This window comes from Haliaeetus albicilla, chromosome 8, assembly GCF_947461875.1.
Source record: "Haliaeetus albicilla chromosome 8, bHalAlb1.1, whole genome shotgun sequence".
Lineage (NCBI taxonomy): Eukaryota > Metazoa > Chordata > Aves > Accipitriformes > Accipitridae > Haliaeetus > Haliaeetus albicilla.
Window position 1 is genome coordinate 11,092,450 of NC_091490.1, and position 22,376 is coordinate 11,114,825.

The window sequence follows — 22,376 nt, forward strand, 5'->3', positions numbered from 1 at the left end:
ATCTCGTTTTCCACTGACAGGCTTCTTCAAATGTTTTCCCATCACCACAGTTGGCAGAAGGAACATGCATGGTTTCTTATTCTTGGAACATCTCAAACTTTTCCAGGCATTAGATAGTGAGCAATGTGTGTAAGATGTAGTCCTAATTAATGGGTAGCACACTGCCAGATGTTTCTTTCACAAAATGCTGGAGACAGTGCTTGAGATGCTCTCTGTGGGGGGTGATGGGGTGGGGGACACACTTAAAAAAACCACACATCTCTCTCTACAAATGTAAACACATATTTAGCATTAGCATAGTGCTCTAGTTGAGCAACCTGTCCTTAACAATAAACATCAGGGGAAAAACATCCCTTGCCCACCTGTAAATGCTCCAGCCCTGGAATATTAACACCTTACGGCATTGCTTCTGGCAATCAATTTCATTCACACAGAGTTTTGTCAAAATAAATATTTGCAAGACAGACACTCCCAATCTACCTCTTCTACAACAATCACAACCTTCTCTTCACAAGTTCTTTTTCCTTTCTAAAATTAACAAACCCTGATCTCTTACGAAGAAAGGCCTGAAGAGCAATGCATCCATATTCCTGATCATTCACATCAGTTGCCTTCAAAACACAGTCCAAGTTCTAACTCTTTTTATGACAAGGTGCCTGCAGATCAAGATTTCAGATAGATGAACCCCCAAATGAAGTGATAAGAGATTTTCCATATTTCCATATTATTATCCTTTTGTTCCTTATACACACACTTTATACACACTCCCTGTGCCCCCAGTTTTTGCTATATTTGGGTCTTGAGAGCAGAAAACACCACTGAGATGCCCACAATGATGCTTTATGTCTTTTTTTCCCTGATTACTTCCTTGGCTATCTTAAGGATTTATAAGTCCTAAATAGGATGCTCCCCATCAGAATTCAATCTACTAGGATCAGAACCATCCGTCTTAAGAGTAGATGGTCATCCTCTGAAATCCTCACATATATTTAGAAGGCACACAGATCAGATCAACATCTACCATTCCACCATGACAGCACACAGTCTGTCCCGGCTTCTTTCTCAAGTCAAGGATCTAGTGGCAACTGCTATGCAGACACATTAATCCAGGCTATCACACACGTACAAGCTGAAAGATTCTGTCTAACAATAAATTGTGCTTATGTAGTTTAGCATGTTAGAATTTGATGTATTTCCAGTTCTTGAGTTGTTGCTGATAAGTAGCCTAGCTATCAGTCATTTCAGAAGCTGCAAACTAATTTCTATAGATTTGCTATTGTTAATTTATCTTTTCGCTTTGCAAATACTTTCAAAGTTGAAAAGAATGCAATTTAAGCACAGCAAACAATCTGTAGGATTAGTAGTGGATAGAAAGTAAAAAAAACACATTACTGAATGCCAGCAAAGCAATTCAGCAAAGGAGAACCCACTGATACCTACAGTGCCAGAAAGAGGGAGCAGAAACAATGCATATAGCTTTGAGTATTCTGGCTTTCCCATACCACACTCCCACTTCTCTCTAGCTATCCGTCTATTGCATTATAACAAATAATAAAAGAATTAAATGCTGTAGCAATCAAGGCTAGCATATTAAAATGACACTCTGCATTACTGAACCTAGTCATCTCTTAATAGAGCTATTCTTCAAAGGAGATTAATTATACTGGCAAGAGACCTTTTGCTATTCTAATTTGTGAAATGTATTTCTATACCACAAGCATATTAAAACAGTTGCAAACATGTAACTAGCTTCAAGATCCCAGGTCTCACTGCATTTGATTCGGTGTTCATCTTGTGACCAGCTCTTTAGTCATTGCTTTAGAAACCCACTCCATATAAAAATTCTTAATTTCTAGGTTTAATTAACTGCAACTGTAATTAACACACAGCCCACCATAAAGTATACAGAGATAGGAAAGTGACCATATACTTCAGTACCTAACACCACCATCATAGAGGGACAAATACTGGATTTATAGCTGAATTTCTCTGCTTTAATTAGAAAGCAAAGAACTTTAAATTATTTTAAAATAAGCTATTGGCATTGCATTTCATATCAAAACATTTGATAGCACAAACACTGCCATGACAAACTGAAAATATATCATATTATTGATACGCAGAATTGTAACAAGTGAACACATTTGCAGCTCACTGAATTGTACACAGTTAAGCAACAAACTAGTATTCCATATCAAATATCTGAGAACTAATGCTTTGTTTTAAAGCACAGTTATTTTCATTAACTTAAGCGATGAAGCCTCAAGGCATTTGCCTGCCTCTAGAGAACAGGCCTGTATTTTAACATATTACTTTTTTTAATCCCCATCAGATAAATACTTAGATGTAAAGTTCACATGAGCATTTTCCCTTTCTGTTGATATAGTCAAATTATAACCACTGCTAATAATAGAAATTTAAGACGACACTGAACAGGCACCAAACTAAGACACAATTAAATCAAATCAGAATTTCAATACAGTAGCATGTCTGAAAATGCTAAGACTACAAATACTTCACTGTGAAATCAAAATTAGGGTAACACAAATGCATGGCTTTTTGAACTTCAAAGATTTAAGTTTCTTTTTATAGCCTGGTGGTGCCAAACTGTCTAGGATCCCCCCAGAAACTCTAAGGGCTAACAATCTAAGGGCTATATCCAAGGTACAGCCTTTTACTTAAGGGGTCATTGCTTCTAAACAGTCTTACAATATAATATAATTTTACCCAGTTACTTGCAGCTCTATAAAGTAGTGCACACCACACTTTTCTCATTGGAGTGAAACTTTTTATACAGGCAACTCTATAGAAGTTCAGCAAAAAAAGCTTCCAGCTTTGCTTTTAGTCTACTACTTAGCAACCATTTCTGTTGCATATATGACTGCTCACAAATAACTGTCTTTTCTTATTCTTATATTTTTCTTCTCCTTGCACTTCAGTGATTTTAGATATTTAGAGGTAATAAGGAAAAATCTACAAACAAAACATGTTGCTTTTGGTTTGCAATTCAGTTGACTGTAGCCATCCGAGTTTCCCCCCCCATACAGAATACTCTTCTTAGAAAATGCTAATTTAACAGATGCAACATTCTTCAAAAATACATTCACTTTACCAAAATCTTTTGACAGAAACCATGCAGAAAAGCAGATGTCAGTTCCAGCTCTTCAATTCCTTGGACAGTTATCCCTTCCAGCTTCATCCCCCTAGATATTCTCTAGGGAAACAGGCAGAGGTAGCTACGCAGAAAACTGTTTCCCAATTGAACTTGTTTTAAATGGTCAAGTTCCCATGCTCACATCTCCCTAGACTTCCAGTGATACTTTCTTTCAGGTATCAGGCAGCTTAAGTAGCACTGAGAAGGAGCATCCCAAAAAGAAATTATTCTTCACACACACATTATTTTCCTGCTTTTTGTCAAAAGCAGGACAAACATATTCTCCTCCTAATTCACGCTCTACCCTAAAAAGGGCTCACAGGAACAAAATGCTGCATTCACTGAGCAGGAGCATGGAAAGCAAGGTAAAAACTAAAGCACAGGATCACACCACTTTTTATTTATAGCACAAAACCATCATGAGTATTCCCAGACTCACTCACCAAACCAGCAGTAAGTGAAGGAGCAGATTGTCCTAGAGACTGATTTCTCATGCGAACCAGGTTTGAGGTATCTCCAGGTGGCTGCCATATCGTCTGTCCCACTCCACTGTGGACACTATTTGATAAGGGAAGTAGCTGTTTTCCTTTAAAAACAAAACCAAAATACTATCAGCTTGTTTTTAAACAAGTTTGCAAGTTCAAAACACAACGCTGAAAACAAATACTGCATGTGGAGAAAAAGCATTTAATTAAAAAAAGTAATTTGAAGGTCTTGGTAAGTTAGAACTTGTAAGAGCGCACTACCTGTGAATTAATTATGTTTGATAAGTAAGTATTTCCAAAAAAATCTAGTTTACATTATGAGGTAACAGGTAAATCCAAAACGTTGTAGAAACAGACTACTATCACTTTATACCTTTCTATACTTCACACAGCTTAAAAAGGAAACAGTATTTGCTGCCAATTAAACAGTTTATTGCCCTATAGAGAGGCAATGTTAATGTTACAAAATCTCTTAGGTATAATTTTAAAAACTCTTATGAAAATGCATTCTTAATTGTAAAACATTACCTCTTCTAAATAGCTTAGCCATCTAGACATCCCCACTTTCTCCTACCATTGGAACATTCAGCAGTAGATTTCATGCAGCTGTGATCAGAACTCAGTCTATGTTTAAACATTGTTTTGCTTTGAACCATGGATGGATATTTTCTGTCTAAAAAATTTCACTCTTCAGCAATATCATATTATCTTAAAAGCAAAACATTCTGTAGGTTTCCGAAGTCTCCCTTGTATCTGATTGATTAGTGTAAACACTAATCTCCCATGCTACATACACAAACAGTGAGAAGAGTAGTTCCTATCTTAACAAGTTCACACCATTGTACTTCACTGCAGGAAATACAGTAATCATTTAAAAGGATCTGCTCAATACCTTTTTTTTCTAGTCAATATACGCTCTGTTTTGAAAAATGTCAAGCAGTAGATTTCCACAATGAGAAAGAACCAAAGTCAAAGTAGGTCATATTTTGACTCCATCAAGTTTGACAGTTTCCTTTTATGTACAATGTCATTCACAAAAAAAAAAGAGAAGAAAGATAGTCTTGTGGTTAAAAACACATAAGTGAAAAAGTCTGTAAATCTGGGTTCCATTATTAGCTTCCAGATTACTTCCGCTGTAACTTTGGTCAGTCAACCTCTGTACTCAGCTTCACCATCTGCAAAATGAGAGTGAATAATACCCCTTTTCCTTAAAATTAGGACTGTGAGACTAAATTACACAAACCCACTTCCCAGCATGGTGAGGACGGTTGCATTCAACAGATTATTACATGCTCGGATACTACAACATTTGTTGCAATTAGTAGCAGGAAGAAGTCTACATCTTTAATCACATATACTGTAGAAAAGTACTTTTTTTCTCAGAGGCAGCAAGCTATTTTACAAATTCAACTTCACCTTAGAATTAGATGCGAAATATTACATTCATTACATACAAGCAGCTACAATATTTGGAAGACTGTCACATAATGTGATTAGCCATGATGTGGGGGGGTGGGGGAGTGTGAAGTGGAAGTGGCATCTTTTTTCTTTTCTTTTTTTTTTTTTTAAAGTTGTTTATGTTAATTTTCTGGGCAAGTTACAAGCAATGGGCCAAGTACAATTAATAGAATGAGTCAAAGTGTATGAGAGATGAGACAGCTCAGCTTTGGCTAGCAGACACACAGCATATAATATGCTGTACCTTTTTCCCAGTCCCACTCAAGCTGCTTACAGCTGTGGGCATGATTTTCATGGTTTGCTCATTTTCAAGATTATGTGTAAATACAATGACTCCTCTTGTCTGCAGAGATCTAAAACTACAGAAATGTACATTTCTGTATTTATTTCAGTAAAGCACTAACAAAGATATCCTATAATAGCAATTCAAATCATATAATTATCCAGCAGTTCAAAATGCCAGTGCTTGAGAGCAAGAATATCTTATCTCCGCAAGATATAGTTATCAGTATCTTCTTTTAGTTCCACAACATCTGAATCCAGGAAGACAGAATTCCATCAAAAGTGAAATCTAAGCCAACCAGTTTGCATGCACAACCACCTATACTCTTTAAACTTATTTGCTTCTGTTGCAAAAATAAGGTGGAATTATTTTCAGGATGGAGCTTGAAGCTAAAGCCTTTCCCTGCCATGCCTCAAGCCCTATATACATTCCAAACACCCACGTTTAAAATATATATCTAAACATCTACATTTTCTTTATCCAGTTGGGTCAAACTGATCTTGTTGGGGCTCTTTCCCTTCCTGAATCAGGCTACAGTAGATTGAAAAGTCATTAAGATGAAGCAACAAGTTCTGGAGAACATTATCATTTCAGAAGAGAAAATTTACAAGAATGTTATCTCCAAACAGAAAAAATATTTTTAAAAAAGAAACAGAACTTCTCCAGTTTTCCTGATTCCTCCTATTTACTTTTCTTTGCTTACTTCTACTCAAGAGGGAAAAAAAAAAAAAGAAAAAAGAAAAAAAACAACCACAAAACTACAGTACTATCTTTGGCCATTGTAATCAGCCAATAGCTGTGTGGTTAATAAACTTCTGTTCTCCTCTAGCGATTAAGCTACCTTGGAGAACAAACTTACATGAGTGCAAAACATTTATGAAAGTTTCCATTTTTCAGAAACAAGCCACTTATTACAAATAAAACATTAAGACAGGGCCAAGCCAAAATAAAACATGCATACTTTACTGCTTAGCTAATTCTATTACACCTAGCACCTGAAACACTAAAAAATTTATCTTCCCCTGATAAAAGACAGAGGAACCAGGACTGGATGTATTTTCACAATCATGTAAGTCAAGCCCATGCTGCTGCCAAAATGGGTGGTTTCACCTTCTTCCTCTTCCCCTCCCACCTGAGAGTTTCCAACCCTTCTGTTCTTGCACTAACATGCAAATAGGCAAACAGTCAACCTAATTAGGGAGGAAATGAGCTGCAAGTTAACCCTACAGAACAACAGTAGTATTCAAGCAGATCAGCTATTTCATTCTAGACTGATCATGCAGCTCTATATGATATAATGCCAGCATCACAGACTTTGATACCAGCTTTAAACCACTGTAAAACCATCCCCCAGCCCACATACAAAGTCTTTTTCAAAAAGACAACTACTGAGCTTGGTCGTCTGTTTTTTGGCTAATTACTAGACTATGCTTGCTCCATGGTTCTACGGTTGACAAACTAAATTCTCTGACAGGGCTGAAGATTGTGTTCACAAGAAAAAAAAAGAACAAACTTTATACAAACTGAATAGTTAGTATAGTCTTGAGTTAGTAAGCAAGATTTTTATTTTACTTTTACTTACACAAAAGCCTACAGTACTTTTGAAGCCGAAAAGAAACTAAATAATCATTTTAACCTGATATAAAAGTCAGCTTCTCAGTAAGAAACAATATGGCAAAGTAGGCAAGCTTACAGTCAGTGCTGACCTTAAAAATAAAAGGGGTAAGAATGCATTACCATGTTGCCTGAAGTTCCACTGCTCCCTTCTTTTAACTTTGCACATTAAGGCTTAGCATCTAACTTTTCACTCTGGGCAACACAGAGAATTTCACTCCAAATCCAGTCTCTCTTTTTCACTCTTTTCTACTAATATTTCTTTTCGCATCTTTCTCTTACAAAAAATTTTGTATGCCCTCTCAACAAGAGCTCACCTCTCAAGTTTTAAAGAAACAACTGATCAGAACCTGTTACTACAACTGTTATGCCAACAAGTAATACTGCATCTTTAATACTAACGAATTGTCACATGGTCCTTACAAAATGGCATACCTGACAAAGAACTTGCCAAACTACCTCTTCGTAGCTTGCAGTCATCTTGACTTAGCTGACGATGGAGCTTGGTTTTCCCAGCAGATGAAAAGATGTCAGGATTGCTGAGCTTCCTGCAACGTAACGGAGTGGACTCTGTTATCATCTCCTGTAGAAAGAAAAACAAGAAGTTTGTTAATGACAGCTGTTTTCTGAAACATAGAATCTCCAAAGCATAAATGAGACTTTTTTTTAAACAAACACTCCCAGCCCCATAAAAACACCCTGCTTAAAATTGTAAATCCCCCTCTTTTGTGCCACATATCTGCACAGAAAGCGCATCACAAGATCCCAGCCAAATATGGTCCCTGAACACTACTGCTCTAAGGAATATCATTAATAATAGTCAGAAAAAGGCAATTATGCTACCGCAGTTATTTGCTCTTACAGCGTGTAGGAAAAGAGGCTACTGAAAAATTAGGCTCAGCTTGATTCAAGCTATTTCCTACTAAAGCAAAGAGTATTTTATCTGAATTCCTTGAATATTTATTGCCTCCAGTCTATGAGTAAAATACCTATAAAGAAACTGTTGCAATGTCTAAATGCAACCCAAAACTCCTATTATAAAAGTTACAGCTCTGCTACAAGATGATATGTATCACTAAATAATAATTAGGATAGAGATCATCCTTTGTGTAATGTCTTTGTTATTACTATAAACAAAATTAGACATGTATTCGTCAGAAACACTCCCACACATGTAAATTCCTTTCACAGCATACAGCAAACTTTCAATCAAAATAGCAGTAGGTAGAACAGTGGCAAGCACAACCACAGTGCTTTCCTCGTGCATTTAATTGTTCTGGAGGTGTTAAACTTTCATTTCACACCCAAAGAAGAATTACAAGCATAGCTATCATACATGGATTTGAAGATATGACACTTTCCATTATAGCCTATATAGATTAACTAGGTCAAGTTCTCCCTTCTCTGCAGTAGTGCAACACGTTCCACATGTCTTAACGGATTACTCCATTTTATTTCAAATGCCTCTCATTAGCTATACAGCACTTCAAGCAATGCTTATCCTCATAAAATCTCATCCGAGACAGAAAATAAACCGAAAGGAACACTTTCCCTGCATGATACATCACCACACGGTTTAATGTAGTTTTAAATCATGTTTAAATCAAAAATTAATCTATCAGTAATAGGTTTTAATTAAAATGTGCAGATTTCAGTCAAAATCTATTTCCAAAGTCATTATTTCAGATCTGTTCAGTCTACAGTGTTAGCCTCAACTGTCAAATCCAGACCAGGACTACACACTCTAAAAACTTCAAGGTGTTTTGGGTGGGTTTGTTTGGGGTTGGTTTGTTGGGTTTGGGGTTTTTTGGGGGGGGAGGGGGACCAGACATTAATAAAGTGGGTTTACATGAAAAAAAAAATTTTTGATTTGAAATAGAATCCTCACTTAGCTCTGAGTCACTCATTCTCAACCTTTCTTAGACCCCATCTCCTTTTAATCATGAAATCTTTTGGCACCTCATAATAGTAAATAACTTTGTTATTTGAGGGACAGATGCTTTGCTTTGCTCCACATCTGCTTCAGTGGTACACCTTTCACAGGTTGAGAGGTACTGTGCTGATACAATTTCTTCCTCTGGTTACGGTTAGACGTTCAGTCGCCGCACTGTCTAAACCAGATCAAGAGACAGACCTGGGTAACTTAAAGTAGGTCAGTTCACTTATCCAGTTCATCACGCAGTTGCAAACGCTTGTGTTGGTGCAAGAGTGGGGAGAGGCACAAAAACAAGTGACCTGGGGTAGAGAAAACCGCTTGAGCTGAAAATTACTTTAATCTTAATGTTCCTTATATGCATCTTGGAGCAAAGAACCTCACATTTTCATTTGCCTCTGTCCTTCTCCACAAAGGTACTGAAGACCTTCATTTCCAGCAGCCTATACTTCTGGTTTTCTGTCATTTGGAGAGCTGAAAAGACATTTACCACACTTTCTGTTTGTACTTAGGAGTAAGCTAAGTAATTTTAAATTGTGACATTAGCAGTCCCCCAGCATGCCTCTGAAAGCTGCAGAGGCCAAGGGCAGAAAGCCTTTGCTGTTTCTATTTGGGATGGCAGAATGTGGTTACATATGTATACATGTCTGTAAGAAGACATACAGAAATATACACACACGCTTTTAATATGGCCTGTCCTAAATGCCTATAACATCTAAAATCTGTCATGTGTTTCCCAACTGTGACAGTCTGAAATTACCGTAACTCAAAAAAAAACCCGAAAAAAAAAAAAAGGGGACTCCAGGTTACAAGCAAATTCATTAAAAATCTCATCCAGCCTACCCTCTCACACTCCTTATGCTTCAATTCCAACAAATGTTCCCAGCATCCTTCAACATCTAGCTACTTCCCTGAAACTAGTCATAACTCTGTTGAAAGGCCCTATGCACAAGATGCTACTGGTCATCCCTGCAGTCCATGTACTGCCTGCTTACACAAACCCCTAGAAAAGCCAGCTTTTTTACCACTCTCACTCTGCACAGGCCGTTGCCACGATTGTCTTGCCTTCACCAGTGCATTTAGGTTCCTTTAGGAAGGGGAAGCACAGTCCTGCTTGCCAGGGTGATGCAGCAACTGTAGTTGCTCTTCCACCATGTTCAGCTGAGTTGGGGCAGGGGGAAGAAGAGGGCAGGCAGAAGATACACAGAAGCTAGTGCCAGTAGAAACAGTAGCTTGTCCACCTGGCAAACACATCTGCACCCAAGACAGAAACAGAATACGCCCCTTACTTAAACTGCAGCTTTACGGCACCCCCTTTACATCCTGTTCCGCCCACCCAGCACAAATGCCAGAAAAGAAAATCTGGAGAAGGCGACACAGGAAAGAGCATCCGGGAACAGGGATAAGGCTACGCGGAATTTTCTTGGCTGCTTTTTTGCTGCTACTTCACTTTCACAAACGTCTCGCACATCTTGATGATGGTTTAGTGTGATGTCCTTAGCTTGAAAGGTACACCTTACCTCACTAACAAAAGTCCAACAAATTTAGTAATTTTACTCCAAGTCAACAATTAATTTAACATCCAAATCAACAAAAGGAACAAAAATCAGCATATACAAGAAAATAGGACTTTCTCTTCAAGAGAGAAAAACAAGGTATTCTTTTGCCTGCAAAAAATTTCAGCAGAACATTACTGTACAAAAACAATTTTGAGATTATTGCGTTAAGAAGAATACCCATCAGCAGTTAAAATTAAAATTTCAATATTAACATGAAGAAAAGTGTTCTAACTGGGACTTCTTTGTTCGTTCAAGGCTTTGGGGTTGTTTGTTGGTGGTTTTGGTTTTGGGGGGGTTTATTTGTTTTGGTTTAGTTTTCTTCCACTCAGGTGCACACTCACCTCTTCCCCAACACACACACACACGTCTCACCCGTTTCTCTCAGTAAACTGCAACTGAAAAAGAACATTCATTCATTTGGGGCACCAAAGTAAGGAAGGGCAGTAAAGTCAGAAACAAAAGTACTCTAAGTGGTGTTACAAGCAATTTCTGTATTTTACATCTCTTTTTTTCCACCCAATATATAGACATTCGCATACCCCTACCAACCAAAGGATGTGCCCACTTCCCTACCCTTCCCCTTTCCCCTCAATGCAGAGTCTCTTCTTATCGGCAAAAATAATTACAAATTCTTAATATTTATTCTTGAGTTACAGTACACGAGCTTTTTAGATCTGATAATATCTAAATTAAGAGTACCCCAACTGAAGGAGCACATGGAGCACCAACACTGAAGGGCACACTTACTTCTACCACAATATCCGCTCAGCTATGACATCCTGCCTACACACACCTTTCAGGTCAACCAAATGGTATATGCTACTTCAAAACATCATTCCATATGCATTTCTTCAACAGCCATCCCCAGCTTAAACAATTCTTCCCCACCAGAACTTGTACCACAAAGATATGAAAGTTATAGTGGAAAGGTAACAGCTTCCCACACTCACCAAAGAATCTAGGCTGTCTTCTACAGGAGATAGGCTTAGTACATACTACATAAGGAAAATTCTTCATAAGCCCTTTTTTGTTAAGCACTTTATAAACACTTGGGCAATATTCAGAAGCCTACATAGCTGTTGAATGTTTTGAAGAAAGGGACCCCAATCACACTCTGCAGGTTAATATACTGTTAAACTCACTTTTCAAATATTAAAAAAAAATCCAGTGCACTGTTCTGAGACAGCCTATTATTTTTTAAAAAATGCTAAGTACAACACAGCCAGTTTAAAATTTCATTTTCTAAGAGCTATGCCTATATTGTGTCAGCAAAACAATGAAGATGGAAAGTTTTAACTTGACAACAATAGAGTTGTCTTTTGTGAGACTCTAATTTATTCCACTCATCCACCAAAACCCAGCTTTAATATTGCAGTTCATAGACGAACTACATGAAAATAGCAGTAGTTTATGTTACCACTCTTAAACAAGGAAGGAAAAAAAACCCACAGGAAGAGATCTTTCCTTGTCCTTGCACCAAAGCAAGATGCAATACATACAAAGGACAGAAAAATCTTACACAACATTCCAAATCAATGGATTAAGAAACTCTGCAGTGATAGAACAAAATTTTGCTTACTTGCTTTCAAGTTACAAAGACTACCAGAGCAAATGGTTGAAGAGTAGATTACGCAGCACAGACTGCCATAATTTTAAGGACTCCATTTCCACTTTTGAAAAGAAAAAATTCTTGCAGCTTTACAAATGAAAGCATTAGTAAGCATGTAACAGAAACACTTTGCTCACACAGTGTGAAAAGGACTGTGAGCCTCTCTCCTTTAATTTCTTTTCAAAGGTGATAGAAAAAAACAATTCTTACTTTACTTTGGCCTTGTGTCATTTGCCACAAGCTAAAAAATCAGGCTCAAACAGCCAGCTGAATCCTGCAAAGCTTAGGGCTGAAGATAAAAGCGTGACACAAACAATCTTGATTTGCTAGGCAAAGATTATTCCTATCAGTCCGTTCAAAGGTATACAAAAGGTTGCTCACATAACTTGAAACAGTAGGATCTGAAGAAGAATGGCAAAGGCTTTTCTTGAAGTGAGAGCCTCTGCATTTTTCAGCTTGATCACTTAACACACTTGCACAGAAAAACAGTTAAAATAGTTGTGGCACTGGAAATACATACAACTGTTTCTCTTGCCTGAAATCTCACATAGGGGTTATTACACTCAGCAAGATGGAGAACCAGACAGATTGCAACAATAGCTGCAGACAGAAGACAAGAAACCAAATGTGCTTCCTGATGTGTAAGATTACGTTAATATCCCACATTAAAATCCTGATCCAGTAATTTCAGAATACAGCTACAAGGAACCTTCTCAGCCGTCTTTTCCATTTCATTGCACAAGGAAAGTCTCCCAAACAATTCAAGCAAGAAATAAAAGAACAAGCACATAAACCACTGCAATGATTTTCAGCAGCTTTTTTTTTTTAATGTTCATTTAATGGTGCTGCAAGAGAGTGACACAGCACAGATCCTAATCTACAAATGGCACGTGAATACTGAAAATGTAGATGCATGTCAAAGTACTTCCTTGAACTGCCAGATGAAGTACCACACAGTTAGTGAGACTGATATATCAGCAACAGTTGAATGTTAGGAAAAAACTTAAGACCTGTCTTTATGGTCTCCATTTAAGATGTAACAGATCATATAAAGCAGCACTTCCTTTCATGTAACTGTGTTACAACTAATTCAAAAATATTTTTTTCCTAGAGATGTCTACAACAAGCAAAAACACTCAACTGTGACTAACAAGTATTCAAATATGCAGGTCAAAACATGTTAAGCTATTAGCTGGGGGGGCAAGGGAAAAAAAAGGTCTACAAAAAAGTTTTCTGTGAACAGGTAATCAATTAACAAGAAAAGTGAGAAATCTTTTTTTTTTTTTTTTTAAGCCTAACGAGCACAACCACCTAAGGTGTTCTGGAAGTGAATTCTAGCTAACTGTTAGAAGGAAGAATGAAAATTTAAATACAATAAATTGGCAAAGAATACGCTAATATCACCCTATTTTGGAAGATAACCAATGAGTAATGCAACTTGAGGATAAACTTGACACTTTCTGAATTTTTTTAAAGCAAAAAAAATAGTCAACACTGAAAGCTGCATTTTCTATTTTTTAACACAGTACTGTTTGTCCTTTAAAAGATAAAAGCCTGTTGTGTCAGGATTGTGTGCACATATCTGAGGAGCATTCTTTTCCTTCTCATCACTTTATATAATGTGTCTATATACCCTTAACAGAAGATAAATCTGATCCTGTCATTAGGTCTCCTCTAATATACTTTAAAATACACTGAAAAAGAAAATTAAAGGCCTAGAGAACAGATTGCAGACTAAATATCAGTCTAAATAAGTAGCAATTAATGCAATGGAATCATAGTATTTATGCTTTAGTATTTAGCACTGAAATTTGCCTTAACTTTCTAGCCTGGACATGACATATTGAGGGAAGAGGGCTAGCAGGAAGCTGAGGTGAGCCCAAATGTGACCAAAATTGTAGGCTGAATAAGAACTTGCAACTAAGACTCTTCTTAACTATATCTGCTTAATTCATGTACTTGCCAGCAGCATCCTGAAAAATGTCAGAGACAGCAGAATCAAGGAAAATTACATTAAATCAACAGAGCCTCTCAGAGGCTGTAATATATTGGTTTACTACATCAACAAGAGAAAAGTTTTACAGAATATATTACATTAAATAAAAGTGTCAGTATTTTAAAGACAGAAAAGAGGTTTACAATATTTTTTCCCTTTAATAGATTTTTTTTTTTTAAGAACTTTGCAATAAATCCCAACATTCCCACAAAGGTAAATATATAAACTTAACTTAGTGTCAATATTAAGTTTTCAAAATGACTGGAAAGCTAAGCATTATTGCCACAGTGATGCTTTCAATAGTTACACAGTGTAACACGCACACATTTAACACTCTCAATACCTACAGCTTCCTCTGTACACTCCTCTGCAGTTATAACACAGATGATAGAAAAGTTATAAAACAAATTTAAATCCTTTTGTATGAAAAAAAAAAAATATCCCACAGTTAAAAACAAACAAGAAAAAAAGAATGTCTCCTGAAAGACACAGTATCAGAACCCTATACTATGAGATACACCCTCCTTATCTTGATCCTCCAACGGGAAGATTTTTTTCTTGTTAACTCTTCAGGAAACAACTCCAAGGCAGGTTTGATAGAACTAATGAATCAGAAACTTTAATGTTGTTTCACCAGGGAAGTTCAAGTTGTTAGCTTTCTTGCCAAGTGTCCCCAGCTGCAAGAACGCATTAAAAAGCTTGTTAAAAAGCAAAAGTGAATATTTACAACTATGTACACTATTGCCCCCTTTCTGAGGATCATTTAGATGCAGAATAATCTTATTCCTGATGGAACCACTGTCTAGAACACAAGGCAATTTGTGATTAAATGGTATCAGCTTGAATGTTTGGTCCTTATATGAAAATACAAATACTACCACAATGGTTTATACAAGCCAAGTATTTGATCCTACTTCAGGATCTCCTTACTAAGAGACAAATGGGTAGTATAATTCTTGAATTCAACTTGTAAATGCCTAAAGCCAAAATAATTTCATTTAGGGAAGAAAGAGCAACAGAGCCTCTATAGAAGTCTGCATTAAACTTTACAGAAGCTCAAAGAAACCACTATCAGTGTATCAAGACTCAAAACCCCACTACATGCTCACTAGTGACACTGAAAACAAAACCAGCCTGAACAAAGACACTGCACGTTAAAGGCCACATCATTCCTTTATCATTGGTATTCTAGCATGAGTATTTCAAACATAAAAAGGTTGTATAGAGCAGGAAAATTAGCTCCTGACCAGATAAAAAAAAACATCAACAACTCAATTTGTCATTTGTACATTAGAATCCTGTCTGCTGTAAGGATTAAAAGAATCATGACCCCAAAAAAATGTGATTTGTAATAAAGTTTGGTGTTATAAGACATTAGTAACGCCTTCTCTCTTAAGATTTTCTTCCATTAAACTCAGAGGATGCACCAAGACCCTGATGTCCCAACATCACTGTCGAGTATTACTGCAAGTTCTCTTTAGCATCCTACACATTAACACTCATTTATCTTCTATATTCTTTTCTATTAGATTTTATACAGTCAAATACAGATGTAAATTTAGATTTGCTAAAGACCATAATCCACAGTATCAATAAGCCAAAACTTTTCTCATTTTCCAATTTCTTACAGACTTATTCAGATCTTTTTTACACAGAAAACACTGAATTTAACACCTTTTATCACAATTATGCTGTAAGAAAGACTAGAATGGGAACTGCTTAACGAACCAGGCAAGCAGCAGAAACACAGCTGCATCTAAAGCTGTGCATGTAAAAAGACCTATGATTTCATATCAGCTATAAAAAGGAGAATTATCCAAACATCCTGCAGGGTGCCTTGATTTGGTGCAACATTGATGCTAATTTTTTTTTTTTTTTTAATGAGTGAGCTTGCAGATCTCCAACTATATTTATTTTCGTTCACATTACAAACATTGTCTCACCATCTCATTCACAGGGAAAGAGCAAAACAACATAAGATACCTACTTAAATGTTTGTAAACTCTGTTTAATGCCTACAAACAAAGTTACAATCAAGTCATTTTTATTGGGAATGTAAAGTTCCTCTGTTTTTCTACCAAGATGAACAAGACCTAGTGACAGGTTAAACGTTCATTCAATTTACATAAACAAACAACTGCTTCACAGCAATAGGACCTGTAAGAGAGTTTCACCTAATTTTATACATTGCAGACAGGAAGCTCTGGGTCACATTTCAAAAACTGAGAAATTATCTGTATTAATAGTTGATTCTCAGCCCAAAACAATATAGAATTTTCTATGCCTGAGGCACAAATAAAACATTTAAAATCAAAATACTAGCTAAAAATACAAAGTTTGGCAAGTGAACAATAATACAGTGTATTAAAATGTGCATGCTGCATAAAAATTGCTTATTTACTAACAGTGCAGAGTTCTAATATTCTTTTGAAAGAAGCACTTTCCAAAGAAAAATGTTAAGACTCATTAAGTTTGAAGTACAGTCTCAGATAAAAGTCTCTGTTGGTCCAGTAAGAGATACAGCCCTTCAAAAACTGTCCCAAGACTAAGGGGGCTAAAAGGAGAGAAATCTATGCCCAACTGCTATTCCAAGGCTTGTCTCAAATGAAGCTGCCAACAAAGAAAAGCGAAAGGTAAGTCATGAACTGAACTTCGGCAGGGAACCGCTCAGGTGAGTTAAAGGGGCTTTTCTAATTAGACATTCAATGACTACTTACAGATAGGTAACACAATTTTAAGACTTGATCTTAATTTATAAAGTTCACTTGAATAGCACACTCTGCACAGAAAGAAAAGTATGAAACCAGAAAACACAACAGAAATCCTCTTTAACCACACTACTTGTTTGCCCAGGATGCTTTTATGTATTGCAGCTATGACCTGAACAGTAGTAGGTAGCAGTGGAACTACCTGTAGTTAGACAGAGATTAGCAGCAAAATAAGATCTAACAAGGCACAATGCTCTGCTAAGAGTCAGAACACTATTTGTTCATATACATGATGAAGAAAGACCAAGATACATTTTAATCTGGTGTTATCATCACTGGGGAAGATCATTATTTGCAGCAGGAAAAAAATCTAAACTTTTTTTTTGTTTCTGACAGTGAAAGTTCCAATCATTTGGCATCAATATTTTTGCCTTCATGAACCATCTGGAATCTTCTCACTTCCTACCACAAATGAGATAAGCACATCAATGCACAGCAAAAATAAGAAGCACTTATGTGAAGTTTTCCTGAGAACAAATTTTCACTAAAACTCAACAGCAGATCTGCACATATGGAATGGGAAAAAAAAAATTATCATTTGATTATAGGACTGCAAATAAAACTACCAATGGCTTTAGACCTAAAGGAAATTAAGTTAACCTTTGGAAACCTAACAAACACTTAATCCTTAGCTTTTCTTAACAGAAATCATACAAAATGGCAGACAAAGATAAACTAATTCACAATTCTTATCAATGTCTACACAAAGAAATGGAGTATCTATAGTCTGGCACAAAAGCTTCTCCTTACCAAGCAGCATAATACAGTTCCATCCCAAAGAAACAACAGACAGAATTTTTTTCAAGGACAAGCCATGTGTTTCTTCCCTTCTGCTTGAGAACAAAAACAATGCCCAACTGTTAGGTTTATGAACATCACCAGGCCTTAAGCTCAAACTGAAAGACTACAGTCAGTAGACACTTCTGCTAAAGTGTCTGCTAAACTGGCAAAACAATGCTGCAAACAGATTCTCCTCTGTCCTAAAAACAGGGAATAATGCAAAGGTCAAAGAACGTACAGATACCTAACTGAATGTATAATTTAACTTTCAGGATCACATATTTTTGCCATGTTCACACTGCACAGGTCCAATTTAAATCATTTCATAAAATAGAGAAAGTAGCATTTGCTACTAATATGTCACTGCATCCATCTATGCCTAAATGTTTAAACATTTAAATGCCTACAGTCACTTCATTAACTATACAACTCATTTATAAGCTTTCCTCTAAAACAGTGACTGTAATTTATTTATTTGTACTCTCTGATCTTCTGGTGCTGTCCAGAATACTTAACATCAGTCCTGACCACTTGATTTTCTTTAAAGGACTTTTCTGAGGCTCCATATTAAAATGTGATTTTTATGATAATAAAGTGCTTGTAAATACACTAAAGATTGAATGGTGTGATTTTAGTGAATAATAAACCAGTTTTAATTATTAAGCATTCCATTTTTGAGATGACATTTCCTTGCTCTGGGGTCCCACAATGGTTTCTTTAAAATAAAACTGGGGGTTTACTCCATTTCAAATGGCAAAAAAATACAATCATAAGAAAAGCTGCTGCTAGCCCTCTCAGCTAGTCCTCAGTGAACAGAGGACATGCAACTACCAGGAGATTAACAGCATAAACATCAGAAAAACAATGCAAGACATTAAATTATTTCACTGCCTATCAGTACATTTTTTTCCTTAAGTAGCTCCACAAGACTCCATTACATACTCCTCTCCAGTTTTGCCCTTCCGAGAGTTTAACACTTTGCTTGCATTAGTGAAGTTGGATTCTCTGGGTATTGTACATGCTTCCTCAGAAAGCTCTGAAAGCCACGTAAAGGACAAAGATATCTATGCAGTTTTGCTGATGTGTGCTTGCTTTGCAATGACAAATTGTATTGTAAGAAAGAGCGCAGAGATTGATGATTCTAAGCTGTATGCTCTTTAATGCAAAGAGAAGCAAACCCCAAGTTTAATACCTGCGATAACTGGAAATCAACATGCACAGGGAGAAAGTCTTCCTGGAAACATGGAACCACGCTTAAACCATCTGTAGAATATAACTCAGGTATTTATGCAGTCCTTCTGCATGTGTATGACTCCCAGTGTCATGAAAACAGCACACATAAGCAGCAGTATCAAGTTCTGGTTATTAGACATAGTACCAGGAAGGCATATTAGAAAACCACCTTTTTTTTTTTTTTAAATCACTCTTATTGAGCTCAAAGCATGACAGCTGTGTATTTGAAGGATAAAAGAACATGCTTGAGCACCAGTTAATCAATCTGACAAGTACTACATTTCAAAAAATTTTCAAGCTTCCTGAAATGCAGCTACAAGATGTTTTCACAAGTTTTCACCCCACAGACAGTACTGAATTCCCCTCACTCCTTAGCGGATGTACCTTTTGCACTGAGTTTTTGTTTGGATGGACTAAGAAAAAATGACAAAGTGTCTCAAGTTTGGGTCCAACCGTACACATAATTCAGCCTTCAGTAAAACTGCTTTCTATAATGTTGCAGGCCAGCATTTGTTTACCATTGTAACCATTCTGTACTTCCTCTTCCATCATGAAAGACAAACTGGTCTGTGAACTCTTCCATCAAATCCAATAAGGAAAAATCAACAGGGATGGCAGGACCTACAAAATCATCTTTTTTTTTTTTTTTTTTTTAAATCCTGATGTGCTAGCAGCTAACATATCAAAGTGATAAACACATAGTGTATACTGAGGTAATTTCCATAAGACAGCTCACAGTCACTGCAAGAAGTTAGGGCTAGCAGAATGTAGCCTCATATAAGCAACAAATTTTAAGTGTTACCGGAAATCTATCTTGAATGGATCACTGGATGTTTGGACAATGTGCAGATAATGGAAGCAGTGCCCCAGAGGTGCACTGAAAATTCAGCTTCTAACTACTGTTAAGTATTTTTACTATTAGCAGAATTAGATGAGATGCCAAACAACAAGAGTTTCAGAAATACAAGCATGACACGGTAAAGGCCAAAAAAAAAAGTTATCCAAGTGTCATTCAATTAAGTAGTTAAATAGCTCATCTTGGCTTTGTACTGTTGAAAATGTTTATGGTGGATTACCTGTCACACTATGTAGTAAAAAAACATTAGAGAAAATCTTCTGCTGTAGACAGTTTGGGAAGACATGTGTGGACTGAAACTGAATCAGAAATTACATTTCAAAAATTCTTAAACTCCCCATAGTCCAACCTTAACAGTGCTAGCTGCTTCTGGAAATTTAAACAGGTATACGGAACGTTTTAAAGACCGTCTTGCTTCTACATTCATGAAAATCCAGATCAACTAAAAGGTTTTGGAAAGTATTTTATTGTTAAATTGTTTACTATATGTATAAGAAAAGGTGAAAACATTTATGATGCCGTTCTAATAGCAAAGGCATGATTTTTTCCTGAAAGGAAACAGAGCATCATTCTATCTTCCATGTAAATAATGTACCTCCATTAATGCTAGAGTGATTCCAAATAGGAAAAAACTGACAAGCTAGACAGCTAGATTTTTTTATTATGGCTGGGTTTTCAGTCTTGAACCCTATTCCCTCACTGCACTGTAATGTGTATTTATAACAGGACATTTGAAAATAATTTCTGACAGATTACTAGTTTTAGGGTTCATGGGACCTAAGCTGTAAGTTAGATGACACACTATTACAAAAAAAACACAGCTTAGAGGAAGAGTAAGTGAAAAAAATAAAAGCTTTTAAAGCAGGTTTTAAAGGTAACAACAGAGCTGCTTCATTACAAACCAAACAAGGCCTTCAGATCTTTCCACTATAGTGAGATACCACAGAGCATTAACCTTCTATGACCAAGAGTGACATCTATCAAGACATCAAAAAAACAAGCACATTTTCATCACCTGAAATAGATTTTTCTACTGCCTTGCAAAAAGGTAGCTTTTTGAGTGATCATGGACTCAGCTTCTTCCTCCAAAGAGCAGCATTTTCACCAGGCTTCAAATAGTACTACATCACTACAAAAAGACACTAACCACACCACATCATCATTTGACGTGGAAATGAAATTGTTAAGACTCTACATGACCTGCCTATTTAGCTACTGTGGTTCTACCTTGTGGTTCAAGGTCTTGATGGGTGATAAAAGCTTTTTGGTTTGGTCTCAAACAATCCACTAACCTGGTGGTCTTCACTGCTTGCTTAGCTTCAGCTACTCAGGTTCCATGAATAAGAATTAAATAAGAGTAAAAAAACTTTTATTTTAAATAAATGCCTATCATCATATCTATAATAATCCACTGCATTTCTTATAAGCACCAAAGCTATGTTAGCTTATGGAGCACAACAGGCAGCCCAGGCAATAAAAATTACCTATCAGATGAAAATAAAAAATTGCCTCTTCTAGAGACTCTAAGAACTACCTTGACAGGCAGGACAACATTCACATTCTTTGCACTGTAAGAAGGCATATGAGCTTGCTCAAGAACTAAGTCAACTTCTAGGTATAAATTCAATAACGCATACCCATTCCTCCAACACAATACACACAGATATTACTTGGTTTCCCAACACATACAGTCAGGAATATATCCACAGTCTGAGTGTTTTGTAGATGCTTAATCCCAGCTTTGGACAGCACCCCGCCGTTACCCTCAAGTGCTCTGTAACAAATACTGTGTAACAGCAGCTTTTCCCTTCAAGCTAATAACTCATTACGATTATAAATAAGTAGTCCCACACCAAATCCAGCCAATTCTGGTAGAAGACTTCTCTTGGCTCCTTCACTTCTATGCTCCTTTTGGACAAGAAAAGCAGTGCACTGCTGAACTCAGATGCAAATAATCAGCAACATGAACACCTATATATTCATAATCTCTCCACTGCCTGCTTAGCTATTCTAATATGCAAAATATGAAATCAATGCAGCTAATACACAATATTTGCTCTTACTCTTCACTTGTGACAGGAAAGTGAAATCTCACATGAGCAAGCTGAATCATCTAAGCTGCTGATGCAATGCCTACCTACTTATTGATTCACACAAATCGATTTAAACAAATTAGGTTTATGCATTAATATTCAACTTTGAGGGAAGCGATGTTTTTATTCTATCAGGCCAGAGAAGCGCCATATGTCCTTTGGCACTATTTTGCTATTATCTAACAAGCCCATGGCAGAATTATTGGTCACTTAAATCTACGTCCCTTTTGTCTACTTCTAGATTAATCTTTGGCTCAATTCTGTTATTATCTAACAAGCACACTGCAGAATCGATCACTTGACTCTATTCCCCTTTGCCTGCTTTTAGATGACACTTTTCTTCAGTCAATTCCTCCCCCCCCCGCCCAATACTTCTAAACATTAGTATGAACATACAAGTGAACTCAGAGCAACATGTTGCCAGCAGCTGCCATTGCTGCCCGATCAAAATACTGAAAGGCAAAACTATGGCTAATGAAGAAGTCAAACCAGAGTAGCTCTGGCATCAAGAAGAATCAGCTTATGGAAGACAGCAAGACACACCTACAGGACATC

The 22,376-nt window shown here is 36.7% G+C and overlaps 1 protein-coding gene across 6 annotated transcripts in view; it reads right to left on the reverse strand.

Moving 5' to 3' along the window:
* MAST2 (microtubule associated serine/threonine kinase 2) overlaps positions 1-22,376 on the reverse strand; it is a 198,834-nt gene that overhangs the window by 169,041 nt on the left and 7,417 nt on the right. For all 6 annotated transcript variants that reach the window (XM_069788840.1, XM_069788839.1, XM_069788842.1 and 3 more), the window contains exons 2-3: positions 7,430-7,577; positions 3,598-3,740 (exon numbers count right to left, since the gene is read on the reverse strand). In XM_069788840.1, coding sequence (XP_069644941.1) covers positions 3,598-3,740; positions 7,430-7,577 — 291 coding nt within the window. The remainder of the gene's footprint in view (positions 1-3,597; positions 3,741-7,429; positions 7,578-22,376) is intronic.